General features: G+C 40.9%; 1 protein-coding gene across 1 annotated transcript; it reads left to right on the forward strand.

The window, feature by feature from the left end:
• The first annotated feature begins 321 nt into the window (after positions 1–321).
• chrna11 (cholinergic receptor, nicotinic, alpha 11) lies at positions 322–13,276 on the forward strand. The gene is made up of 10 exons (XM_078267802.1): positions 322–373; positions 2,352–2,491; positions 2,906–2,950; positions 3,252–3,361; positions 3,454–3,533; positions 5,883–6,050; positions 6,141–6,335; positions 8,794–8,880; positions 10,381–10,490; positions 12,028–13,276. The coding sequence occupies exons 1-10, from the start codon at positions 322–324 to the stop codon at positions 12,763–12,765; spliced, it is 1,725 nt and encodes a 574-aa protein (XP_078123928.1). The 3' UTR covers positions 12,766–13,276.
• Positions 13,277–13,720: the final 444 nt, after the last annotated feature.

Consider the following 13,720-nt stretch of genomic DNA (forward strand, 5'->3'; position numbering starts at 1 on the left):
CTGTTATTCTTCTCTCTTGTGCTCTCCATTTTAGTCCCACCTCCCAGAGAGACAAGGAGACAGAGAGAGAGCCCACAGTCACCATCTCCTCTCCTCCTCCTCCTCCTCTTCTTGCACTCCCTCTCTCAGCTCCCATCTCTTCCAGCACACGCTCACACTCCTTCCCTCTGATGCCGACTGGATGCAGACCGGGGGATTTCCAGCAGCTTCCTGAGTCTGTCCTCCCTCTCCTCCTCCCTCCTCCTCCTCCTCCTCCTCCTTCAACATCCGGAGCTTCTCCTTTTTTCTGCCTCCTCTTTTCTCCTGCTCCTCACCACCAGGATGTGGCACTCGTTGGCTCTGCTCCTCTCTGGATTCTCTGCTTTGATCCACGGTAAGCTTGAGCGCCTCTGTCTCTGTCTTTCTTTTTGTTTTCGGGGATCAGAATTGCAGCAGCAGCACTTTAGTCTCAAAGTGTGATTTTATCGGGAGTTTAATTGGAGTCGGTTTTGTTGATGCTTGATCTGTGAAGTATATGCCGGAATAAATACAATTCAAAGTAAAAAAAAAAGACCCCAGGAGAAAAGAAGTGAGAATCTGGCTCACCTGTTTGCTGATTTTTCATAACTGTGTTCTCATTTTTTCTGGATACACATGTTGATTTGACTTAGGGGTTGAATGCCTCTACATGAGATGTTTAAACAGGCAGATTGATTCTGTGTAGCGAGGCAGATGACAGAAACAGTGTGTAGAAGAATCTGAGCATTCATAAGATTTCATAGCTTTTCTTCCCTCATTCCACAAGACTCTTTCCAAATTTGTGTGCATGACAGGGAATCTTACCCCAACAGAAAACAGGTCACAAATCAATTGAAATGCACATATAGATCGGCTCTTTTTGCATCCCCCGTTGTGATGTGGACGCGTTACTGCAGCTGAGCTGACAGGGCTCCGAGCAGTAGAAGTGAATATAAAGGCTGACAGTTGATGACAGATCTGAGGAGAGTGGGTGAATATTCCCTACAGGCAGAAGTACCAGCAGTGAAACGCTTTTCTGTTTGTTTTCAAGAGGAAGGGTTTGTACTAGAAAGTCCAGCAAAGAGAAGAGGACAGAAAAGGCAAAAGTTTCAGACTATACTGCTGCTGACGGAATCTGCTGGGGCTTAAACCTGTTATGTTCTTACCACTAAAGCCCCCCTGAACCCTGACATCCCCATATATAAGCTTCAAAGTGAGAGACAAAAGACACACCGTTCAGTGTCTCACAGTATATATGTATCTGCTTTTCTAGCACTTTATTGAGGTCATATAACACGAGACTGAGCGAAATCTTCGAATCTTTGACCCAATTCTTTACTTGTTTCACTATTGCACTGACTGGAGAAATCCTAGATGATTTGAGCATCATTTTATAATAATTCCCTTTACTTCAGCATGGTATAAATGGTAAATTTAGAAACCTTGGGACCTCAACAAGAATATTAAATAAAATGTAAGAGGATAAAGTTTGACTGTGTTATGATGGACCACTGATGTACCAGGAAACATAGGAGAAGCTAGTTATACTACAGCTATTGTAACACAACATCCTTTACATCCTTTTTTAAATTGGTCTGCACATTTGTGTTAACAGTACAGTCTGCTTACACTCCCTCCAAGTCCATTCAATGAGTGCACAAATACATTCAACATTTTACGTGTATTTCGTTTGAGCATTTCAAACAAACCTAATTATACAGTACATTAGTGTCAATTATTCCCTGATAAGGTCTCCTGCTATTTCTAATTAGATTACTTTTTGTTTACTGACTGTTCTGCACGCTCTCTCTGAATCTTTTTGGTGTTTGTCAATTTCGGTCTGTATCTTCTGATATTAATGTTAAATATTTAAATCTGACTGAGGAGCTGGACCTCTCCTCCATATTTCATGTTTCAAAACCATGAAAGTCAAGATAACTGTGACTAATGGTGATAAGAAGATCATTTTTAATTTCTGCTAATTTCATCATTAAATCCCCTTTCTATCTTTCCTCCATCGTTTTTCTTTTTAGTCTTGTTCTTTGGGTATTTATAGATAAGGGAATTTAAGGTCCTGAAGGCTAAACCTTCTGAATTGATCAGCAACATTTGTTCTTTTTTCAGCATCTGTCCATGCCTGACTATATTCCCACCCCAAAACTCTCATTTGATTCCTTAGTGAAGATTGCGTTTTGATGATGATGGTTGATGGTTTTCCTCATTTTTATTCACTTCACAGGAAACACACATATAATCATTAGGTGACCTAAACTTTAACATACAGAGGTATTATTAGAGTGTGGAGTGTGGCTTGTTTTCACAGATTTGAATGTCATATTTTTCGGCCTCTCCAGTGTCGATGCAGGGTCCTCACCAGAGGACCCTGCTGAAGAACCTCCTGAAGGACTACAACCGGATGGAGCGACCGGTGGGTAACGACTCCCACCCTCTCACCGTTGTCTTCTCCCTCAGTTTGATACAGATCATGGATGTGGTAGGTGTCTACAGACGCAGTTGGTTTCAACCCGATTCTCATCATTCATTGGGCTGTCTAATTTGAAAATATATGATGTTTATTTTAATATGCGTGATTACGCTTTTTTCTTTGAGAATAAAAAGGATTTGCAGCCTCTAGTTTTGTTTTGTTAATGGAAATGAGCCTGAAATTCAATCATCATTTGGTGCTGAGTTAGGCCTTGTATATATATTTATGCCTGAAACTGTGAGCTTATCATTATTATTAATAATAACGGCCATAACAGGAGGTCTTTTTTCCAATATCTGTGAATTTGTAGGTAACATTGTAACCTTTCTAATCTTCAATAAGGATCCAAAATAATCTTCTCTTTGCCATGTGATTTACAGAGCAAATGATAAATGTGCTAAAAATGCTTTAAATGTTTTGCAGGATGAGAAGAACCAGGTGCTCACCTCTAACATTTGGCTACGGATGGTAAGGACGTTATAATGAATTTGCTGGTATTATATGTTCAGGTGATTGTTATCTGAACTAGATTACATAGTCTTTATCTTGTAAATTACAGTTATGACTTACACTCTCATTCTAAAATTTAGAAGAAAGTGAAGTGAAGTTTTTCGGAAATTGATCACCTTTCTGACATTGAATTATTTAATTTATATCTTTGATCTGTTTGAATTCTATTACATCTAAACTGATGGGATTGGAAATAAAGCAGCTTGCCTGTACTGTAGTCCACTGGGATACAGACTGTATCCGTGTCTGTGTGTTTAAGAGTTGGTTCGACCACTATCTCCAATGGAACCAGAGCGAACATCCCGGAGTGAAAAACCTCCGCTTCACCACAGATCAGGTCTGGACACCAGACATCCTGCTCTACAACAGGTAAAACACGCATAAACACCTTAACACACCCCTCATACACACACATTATTATTCCAACAAGTAGTGTCACGCCCTCCCCTGTCCTTCCTCAGTGCAGATGACGACTTTGACTCTACCTTTAAGACCAATGTTCTGGTGAACTCCAGTGGGTATGCTGAGTATCTGCCTCCAGGTGAGCCTCTCCTCTTTTATTTTTCATTAATTCAGGCTCTCACTATTCTTCATCCCTTTCCTATTACTTCCTCATCTCCCTCAGGTGCGACGGCAGCATCTCATTCTGCAATCTCTGCATGTTTCTCCTGTTTGTACATTTGACATTAATATTTTATTAGTATAAAAACGCATCCCTGGTTACTCACTGGTTACAGATTCACTGCGCTGTGAGTAACACCTATAAATAGGAGACGCTCGCTTCCTCCGTTTCCTGTCTTAACCCAAACGCAAGAGCCGTGCAAGTGTGAAAGTAACGGCTCCCCTGGGTTTCTACGGGTCTTTACTTTGTATTTTCTCAGTCACTTCTTTATACACCAGATTACAGCGGGCTGAGATTGAATCCCAAGTGTTAGAGGCGGTTAAGTTGAAATGGCCTTCTGAAGTAAAAGCCGAGGACTGCAAGCTCACAAAGCCACCCTATCCATTCTATTTAGTGCCCATGTTTATTAATAGGCTGATGCTGAATGTAAATACAGCTCCCTAATGCAGTGATTTGAATCAGAGCCAATTAGGGAAAGAATAAAAAGATAGTGCTCTGCTTTGGTAGAATAAGGAGGAGAGGTTTCACACGAAAACACCATGCGAAAAAGAGCAGGGAGAGATGGAGTAAATGGAAAAAGAATAAGCAGCAAAACAGCTTGTTTGACTCCCTCACACAAGCAATTCCTGAGGTCTTTTTGGGCTGGTATTGTCGGTAAATAAAAGACAACAGGTCTGTGGGTGGCGGGCATGGAGCAGGAGCTTGACACACGGTAACAAATTTAAAGGCAGAGGAGCTCACGTGTCTGCTGCACACCATCATTTGCAGAAAGCCTCTCATAGCTGCAGAGGTAAAGGTGTTATGTTTGGGTTTATTGGTATAACAGGAAATAAGGCGTAACAGGTTTCTGGCTCATATCTTGATTGGATGACATTTGCAAATGGGAAAGAGTTTGTCTCCAGGTCTGAATGCCTTCTTGGGAAGCGATTTTCAGAATGATGGAATTTTATTTTGGGAGATGTACTGCGTGAGAGAGGGAGAGATTATTCTAAGCTGCAAAACATTCCAGGTGTCGTGTTTGTGAGCGTTGCTTCAAGGTTACTGGATATCTGTGAGAGGCAGGGTACAAATATATACTGTTCATGAAGGTGTGTAGTTCAGTGAACTGCAAAGGCAGACAGAAGTTTTATCTGATCAGCATAATTTAAGGTTTAGTGTCTCAGAAGTTCATAACGGGAGTAATTATAAAGACATCATCCCCATGAAGCAATGGCAATGTTAGTAACTGGATTTGAAAGAGCCAGTAGGTGTGTATAAAAAGAAGAATTTATAGGTACTACTTAATTTGATGTCATTTTTGTGATCCTCTGCTTTGAAACTAGCCTTCAACCTGCTAACCTCCGTTCTCCAAACTCGGCTTGCATTCCACTCTGAAGGCTGATTTGCATGTCGGCAGCCTTATAATGAATGTCTTTGAGAGCTGTAAGGCTTCATTGGCATTTTGGTTCTGTGTGCATTTGAACGTCTCAACAAGGCTTGATTCGTTTATTTCAGTAATTACTTAAGGGTTGGAGTTTTCCAGCGACCACTGCAAGGATCATTGTGATTCTTCGTTTGGGGGTGGACACCAGCGTGCAAGTGTGTTTTTATGATTTTGTGTTTGCATGTGCCTATGCATATGCATGTGAGTGCATGGCAGTGCATTTATTTTGCATAATAAAAGTGGTAATCTGATTAGGGCACGGTACACAATCTCATTTTTCAGTGTCACTGTGGTTGTTTCCTTCTATGGCCGAGGTTTAGCTAACAGCTGTGTGTGCAGACAGAGCGCAGAAATAACGTTTGTTCGCAGAGCAGAATATCTAAAACCTGCAGGTGACAATTCTGCTGCCAAGTTTTTTTTATACACATTTCTTTGATGGGAGGTTGTTTCTCATTTAGTCTTTGCTTTCACTGCTCCAGCCCCAATCTCAATTTCAAAATAGTAAACTCTCTATAGACTTGCACAATGTTAATAAAAAAACCTATTGCAGTGTGCACTCTTGGTTGTGATGCAGCAAATTCCACACCATCTCTATATAAAAATGTAAGGCGGTGGTTGAGTTCAGAACTCACTCCTTGGAGCTGGGTAGATATGAAATAAATTAATGATTCTTTTTGACAAGCGAGTTGATATTCAGGATAGGTTTTCTGCACAACACAAGCGGTCCTCCTGGTAATCTTTCCCTTGTCACCTCTGTACAGGAAACTAGGGGTCAATGTTGTTATTTAGTCAATTGATTGCGGAGCTTTAACTCTCTGCCTCCTGTTCTTTTGTCTTTTTCTCAGGAATCTTTATGAGCACATGCAACGTGGATGTTCGCTGGTTCCCTTTTGACATCCAGAAGTGTGAGCTGAAGTTTGGCTCTTGGACGTACGATGGCTGGCTGCTGGACCTCCAGATGAACGATGCTGACATCTCAGCCTACATGCCCAATGGAGAGTGGGACTTAGTTGGTGAGTAAGGTGAAACCTTTGCATTGTATCTTCAAAAACATCCAGTCGCAGAGCAATAGAGTCACTTTCTCTCTGTCCCTGTTCTTCCAGGAGTTCCCGGCAGCAGAAATGAGGCTTTCTACGACTGCTGTAAGGAGCCTTACCCGGATGTGACATTTGTTGTGACAATACGGCGGCGGACGCTCTACTATGCACTGAACCTGCTCATCCCCTGCGTGTTGCTGTCTTCGATGACCCTGCTCATTTTTGTGCTGCCAGCTGACTCTGGGGAGAAGATCTCATTGGGTGAGTGGATCAAAAAGAGCAATGATTGAGGAAATACATGGACAAAAGTCAGTTGTAATGGGGCTAGAATGGAATAAAGGGCTTGTTAGTTTTACATCTCGGTTTTAAATTTGGGGAACGCGCAAACAACGAGGTGCAGACCTGTGTGAGCTTCAATGTGAGTCCATCACAATTACAAACATGTTGCACATTGTTTTCATCTATCTTGCCGTCATTATGGTGGTGTCTGAGGTTGTTTCCACGCTCCATATATTTAATCTTAAAGGTACCCTGTGGAGTTTTTGACCAATAGCAGCACTATGAATTTTAAAAAACTGGTCCCTGTTTTGTTTGCTCTCATGTATAAGCACGAGGATGCACCAAACAAATATGTACAACACGTAAGTGATGCGATACACATTCCTGCCAATGGTACCACACTATTCCACACTGATCTACATGTGGCGGTAAAGTGCCAACAAAGGCAGAAAAGACTGCAAGCTAGTAAACATGGACATAAACAATGCATGATCAAACTTTTCCAAAAACCTACTTTGCAAATGTTTTATGAGAAAGGATGGATATGCATTCACGCAACACAATTTTCTGTATCCAATTAGAAATATGGTATTCTGTAAACATGAAAACAACCTTAGACAGAAGTTTGGTGAGGGGAATAAAATATGATGTACAGGAGAAGAGATGTGCAGCGTGTTTGATGTTGATAGATTTACATCAAGGACCAGCTAGAAAATCTACGTTCCCTCGACATCCAACCTACCAATAAAGTGTCCATGACCAAATCAAATCTCTTTCTCAACTTGGGTGCTCTCATGCTCCAAGGTGCGAATGTAAAGGTATATACAGCAAGACTGTGTAAAACTTAGCATTCACAACAAGAAAAGAAAAACAAGAAACAAGTAGAAAAGTTTTCAACAAGAAACCTTGCTAGAATAAAGGCAAAAAACTGACGCAGTTGCACTGAAGACGACAGTATGGGGCAGGATGAAAGAGGCAAAGGCAGAGAGGGTGGAGCTGAGAGAGGAGAGGGATTACAGGATGAAATAGAAAGATGAGAAATGCAAGGAAGAACAGAGACGGATGGCTGTGGGGAGGTAGCGAAAAAGGAAACGCAGACAGAGAAGAATTTGAAAAGAATGAGACAGGATGGCACAAAAGAGAGAGGGAGGACTGATAAGGAGGGAAAGGTGGGAGACAACCAAATCACACTAAACTAGACTGGAAAAGAGAGACAGAGGAAGCAGTGGCACCAGCTGCAAAAACATTTAAATTTCTGTTTCAACCTGTTGAGAGCACACGATGGATAATGTTCACCTCATCAGACACCAAAACAGACTTAAGACTATCTGACCTTTCTGACAAGGGCTGAAAGGTTAAATCGTTTTTTGTATGCTCTTCGAAATTAAAATGGCATTTCTCACTTTTTTTCTGACATCTTATAGTAAAAAAGAATCAATTAATTAATCGAGAAAAATTTATTGACTAAAACTAAGCCATATTTCTGACATCACATTACTGCACTGGCTTTGTACCAGTCAGATCAATCACCAAACACCAAAACAATATTAACAATAAAAAATACATAAATGCTTATGCTTTTTCGTAAATACTATTTGACTCCTGACTGAGTGGGAGGGTACTCAGAGGGAAGCCACGGCAGCATTGTCAAAGCATGCTTTTAACCTCAATACAGGATGCATTACGCAGCATTTCTTGACAGAAAATAATGCTAAGCCTTACGAACACGGCCAATTAACCTATTGATGTAATTAAGGCTAGTGAATTGATTAGGGGGAGAGAGCTTACACACTGCCTTCCAGGAAAATACTCTGTCACTCCGCTTGATGGAGGAGACACAGGGACCAAGTGGCTGGGCCTCCTGAGAGGTGCATGCTTTTAAAAAGAATAAGTGTTGTTTCTGAGAAAGAAAGTAACATAAAACAAGAATTTTAATTTTCTTAATATCCTTTAAGGGGATTCATATTTTATCTCCCGGCATCAGAGTTTAATTGAATGCTTCTGTATGGGGACAGTTATGCCAACAAAGCACTCCTTAAATTCTGTCTGTTGGAGAAGTGAGACAGATAGTGTGGAGGTGGATAAATGGAGATGGAGATGAGTTTCAGTGCAGGAGCGCGTGAGGTGTGTGTTCACATGCACACAGGCGATTTTGGATAATTTAATAAAAATGCCTTTTTGCTGTAGAGGTACAGAATGTCAAAAAGTATGAGCATTAGCCGGTCATTTACATAAATCGAATGTGATCTCATCCAGAGTGTGACCATTTATCAAAATACCAAAAACACATTAATGTAGTTTCTCCCAAGAAAGTACCTCTACTCATCTATATATATATATATCTATCTATCTATCTATCTATCTATCTATCTATCTATCCATCTATCCATCTATCTATCTATCTATCCATCTATCTATCTATCGATCTATCTATCTGCAGGTATCACCGTCTTGCTGTCTCTAACTGTTTTCATGTTGCTGGTCGCAGAGATCATGCCAGCCACATCGGACTCTGTCCCTCTTATAGGTATGTGACAGAGAGTGTTTGTGTGTTTTTATGTTTTCACGAGTGGTTCACATGGTGCTTAATGAGCAAGTTGTTTACAGTAACTGGGCTTATGACATCCAATTAAAACCCATTGCTACAACAATTAATGATTGTCAATATGAAATCAACATTTACTTAGAAATACTGCAAGCTTCAACCTGAAAGTGACAATTATTATTTGAGTGTCAGTAGTAATTTCCAGTGGTGTACAGTAAGAACTAGCTTCTGGTTGAGCTCTGGTAGTTGTTGTGTGTTGGCATGATAACGTGTTAATTACCCCTAAACACAAAGTACAGCCGAGGCGGATTGAATGTCATCGGTAATGTAATTAGTTTTGTAGCTTTTATAAATCATAAATATAAATCATAAACCAAAATACTGGATGAATTGATGAGACTTTGACGTGATGATGGTTCTAAATGAAATGTTCCAAAGTTATTACAATTTCATTCTGAGGGGGACTTGAATGACAATTGTTGCTGACAGAAAAAGTCAGGGGATCATTAAAGTCAGTACGATTCATCTGTTAGGGATCATGAATGTCTGTACAACATTTCATGGCAATTCATCCAATAGCTGTTGAGATATTTCATTCTGAACCAGCCAACATTGTCATTCATTGATGATAGCCTGCTAGCATGGCTACAAATTCCAGGTATCACAGAGGTCTTTACAATCTGTCCAGGATATCACACCCTCTGTCCCAAGACTCTCATCTTTGAATGAGTAAAAACTACACAAAATAAAGAAAAACAAACACAATTACAACATATTACTACATAGTGGTAGTGGAGAAAAAACCCCATAAGAAATAACTTTAGCCATCTGCTCACCTTAAAATTTGATTGGCTAAATTGATTGCGGGCACACTGCTGAATATTATATTTCGTGAGCTAAGATTGCAGCCAGAGACAGATGAATGGCCATCTTTGCCTAAAGACACAAATCCTGGTCATTAAAAACTTTAGGAAAAAAAAGTAGAGTCATAATCACCAGAGTGCTGCTTTCAGCATAATAAATAAAGCATAAAAAAATAACTACCTTGATGCAGTCATAATCTGTTTGTTGATTTTACAAAAACAATGCTACTAGCAGGCATTAATGTGGGTAGAAGGTCCCAGTTTGGCATGAAGATATTTCACAAAGGTGTGTTAATTTTGAATAAAACAGGAAAGAAACTGAACATGTGTTTTTATGTAAGACAAATTTCCGTGTACACGGACAATAAAGTGCTATCTATCTATCTATCTATCTATCTATCTATCTATCTATCTAATCTATCTAATCTATCTATCTATGATAACCGTGTAGCTTTTGTCTTTGTTTTTTTTTCCCAATAAAGAGAACTTTATTGATCTGTGTGCCAAACCAGAACCTGCTATGGCCAATGTGGCTGTCGATAGGCCAGTATGAAAATTAAAGTGTGTAAAATTACTCAAAACTGAAATATAACACTGTTCCATTCTCTACTCCGCCCAGGTCAGTACTTTGCCAGTATAATGATCATCGTTGGGATGTCAGTCATTGCCACAGTGGTGGTTCTGCAGTATCATCACCATGATCCAAATGGAGGAAACATGCCAAAATGGGTAAGGCTGAGCTCAAACTCTTCAGCATAAGCTGCAGTGCATTATCAGTTATATACATCATGCTTTCCAACTTGTTAAATCCTGTAAATGGTTGGTCTCCCTATTTCAGATATGATACATTCTTATTATTACGTAATCTCTATTTCACATCATCATTTGTATCATGCTCTGCCATTTTTAGTAACATTTCATCCATCTGTCAGTACTACCTGTGCTCCTCTGCCAGTTTCCTTTCTCTTTTTATTCTCCGACTTCCTCGGCTATGACTCATCCGGCAGTGTCAGTTTGCCTGAGCGTGTTCATCAAATGCCTCGCCACAGACTTCAACAAGAGTGTGTTTCAAAGCGCTCTGGATATGTAGGCGGATTCAATTTGACTCATTCCTTCTCATTTTTCCTGCCTTCTGTTTAATTCTTAAAAAATGCATGAAGTCTTTTTACAAAAGTTTTGTTCGAATGTGAACATATGAAAAATGTGAAATACGGGGGAAAGTTCTAAAATAAACACATTTTAAGAGAATGGCTGGAACAAGAACATTTTCTGTAATATAAATCAACAAATGAAATATAGGATGGCATTGTTTGGCATTTTAAAAATGGACAGGTCTACATTTATCGATATATGTACAAATAGCTTGGTTGCATGAGATGCAGAAGCCGCATATATCGACATATTGAAGGACGTTCTGTTGATGAATGGCCTGTTCAGACAGTCCGACGGCCAATTAACAAGCTAATGGATGCGGTTCAGATGAGTGTATCGAACCAGCACAGTTCATAATTGCAGCCCAGACAAAAACAACATCAACAGCAGCAGCAACAGGGACTGTTACCTGGCCAGTAAACACACTTGGTGGAGACTAATTGAGCCGTCATCTGGACATTAGCTTCTCATTAGATGCCAAACAGCCATCTGGATGCTGTTAGGCCAATATGCCCTTTCAGGGGACATGTAGTCTCTTTCCAAGGGAGTTTTGTTTTTATATGTTGTGGAAGAGTGAAGAGTAGAGGAACAAGAGTAGAATAGAACAAGCTTTAAAGTCGTACTAACTTGCAAGCAGCCAATCTCTCTATCTTAATGCTGCAGTTTACTGAGACATTATTGGAGGCTCATTACACTGTAATCTGCAAGTCAATCTCAATAACTCCACAATTTTAAATGGAATGCTATCTTTGTTAGTATCCTCTCTGCTGGAAAATACAGTTCAAGCTAAAACACTTCTTTGCCTCAGGCTTTTTAACTAGGCGTCCCTGGCGAGGATCTCATACTTCTACTTATACAAGTGCAGCTGCATTTTGAAACAAGATGCAAGGTTGGAAACAGCACCAACATCAATCCATGACAAATTAGGGTATTCACCTATCTTAACTGGTGTTATGTGAAGGTCAAGATGTGTAGGTGGTTTTCAATGCTTGACAGCTTTCTTATTATTTTCTTTTTTGATTCCTTGTATGCTTTATTGCTCTTTCGCTCTGCTACTTCCTATCCTCCACTCTCATCTTTACATATCTCAGTGTCTCTCTTTTTCTCTCTACAGGTGCAGCTCGTCTTGCTGCAGTGGGTAGCATGGTTCTTGCGTATGAAGCGACCAGGAGAGAATGACGACCCGGAGCGACCCCCGTGTGCCCCCCACTTACGGCGCTGCTCCTCAGGCTCCCATAGCGGGAGCATCCCAAACCCTCCGGACCCCTCCCTCCATCTGTTGCACCCACAGAACCTGGCTCCTCTCCAAACAGGGCCCCTCCATGCGGGGCATCCTCACCTCCACGCCCAGTCCAGCGCTAACAACAACGGAAACCTTCTTTACATGGGCTTCCAGAGCATGGAGGACCCTTCAATGCTCTCAGAGCCTCTCCAGAGGAATAACATCTCCACAGGGCCTCCACGGGTAGCAGGAAGCCCACCTCCGCACCTCCCATCTCAGTTCTGCAGCTCCCCACCACCTCCTACCCCCAATATGGATACTGTAGGCTGCCCCAGCACTGTCTCCAGTGGTGGGGGCTTTGGAGGTGGAACCGGAGGGCTTGGAGGGTGCTCAACTGCGGGGATAGGAGACCCCCAGCTTCAGGCCATCTTGGAGGAGGTGCGTTACATGGCAGACCGTTTCCGGGAGCAGGACGAGGCCGAGAGTATGGCCGACCAGTGGAAATTTGCAGGCGCTGTAATCGATCGTCTGTGTCTAGTGGCTTTCAGCGTTTTCAACATTATATGCACCATCTCTATCCTTATGTCTGCCCCCAACTTTGTGGAGGCTGTTTCAAAGGACTTCGTTTAAAAGCAAAGAGGCAAAAAGAGGAGGAGAAGAGTGAAGGAAAAGATGAGGGGAATTAAATATAGGATGAAGGATGGAGTAGGACCGGATCCAAGGAAACACAATTTCCAGCGGACTGTAGGCTCTGTGATTTGTGATTGCAAGGAACTTGGAAATAGAAACAAAAACACAAATGGTTTTCTTTGCAATACATTTTGTTTTGTAACTGAAATATAAGAAAACAGATGAGGAAGGGGGCGCAGAGTGAATTTAAAATGAGATTAGGGTGAGCAGGGTGCTTTATCAGATTCTTAACAAGGTGAAATGGATTATTGTGGTTAATTCAAAGACTTTCCTCCCAAAACTAGGGGAAAGAGTCAGAAAGAGAAAAAGAAAGAGATTTTCAGTCTAATGCAACCTCAAGTAAGAAAGCTCTTAAAGCAAGGAAGAGATTGAGATAGTAAGATGGGAAAAGAGACATATATAAGATAGATAGACAGATAGATAAAACAGAAATTTGGCTGTTTTATTTTCTTTGAGGAGAAAAGACAGTCCTTCACTCCCACATGTTGAGAACGGACTGCATCATTTAAAGTGATGTGAGGAGAGGGCAGGAAAAGGAGAAAGAGACTTTTTAAAGACAACAAAGAGCGGCAGTGAAAGGATGAGACTTTATCCCTTGTGACATTGGCAGAGTTAGGCGGAGTAAGCAGCTTGATGCTCAGATATACAAAAGTGGACCGCAGATCAGGAAGTGGAGAGGAACAGAAGAGGATCTAATTTATTATTTGATCACATCCATCTAATGAGCGTCAAATTAAAAGACCTTGGATAATCGTTAAGACTAATAAGCTTTAAAAAGATATAGTAGCCTCTGTACTTGCAAACCACTTTAAATGTCCAAGGTCTTATCTCTTTGAGATGATTGCCAATCTGCAACAATCAGCAGAGATCAAAAGCTCCTCAGCAGCGGGCACAG

This window comes from Sander vitreus, chromosome 14, assembly GCF_031162955.1.
Source record: "Sander vitreus isolate 19-12246 chromosome 14, sanVit1, whole genome shotgun sequence".
Taxonomy (NCBI): domain Eukaryota; kingdom Metazoa; phylum Chordata; class Actinopteri; order Perciformes; family Percidae; genus Sander; species Sander vitreus.

What these genes read in the sequence shown, in the direction of transcription:
- chrna11 (XM_078267802.1), top strand. Translation starts at nt 322, where the DNA reads ATGTGGCACTCGTTGGCTCTGCTCCTCTCTGGATTCTCTGCTTTGATC. An exon ending in TGATACAGATCATGGATGTG is followed by an intron (nt 2,492 to 2,905) that starts GTAGGTGTCTAC and finishes AATGTTTTGCAG; the next exon opens with GATGAGAAGAACCAGGTGCT. An exon ending in TGCTGAGTATCTGCCTCCAG is followed by an intron (nt 3,534 to 5,882) that starts GTGAGCCTCTCC and finishes TCTTTTTCTCAG; the next exon opens with GAATCTTTATGAGCACATGC.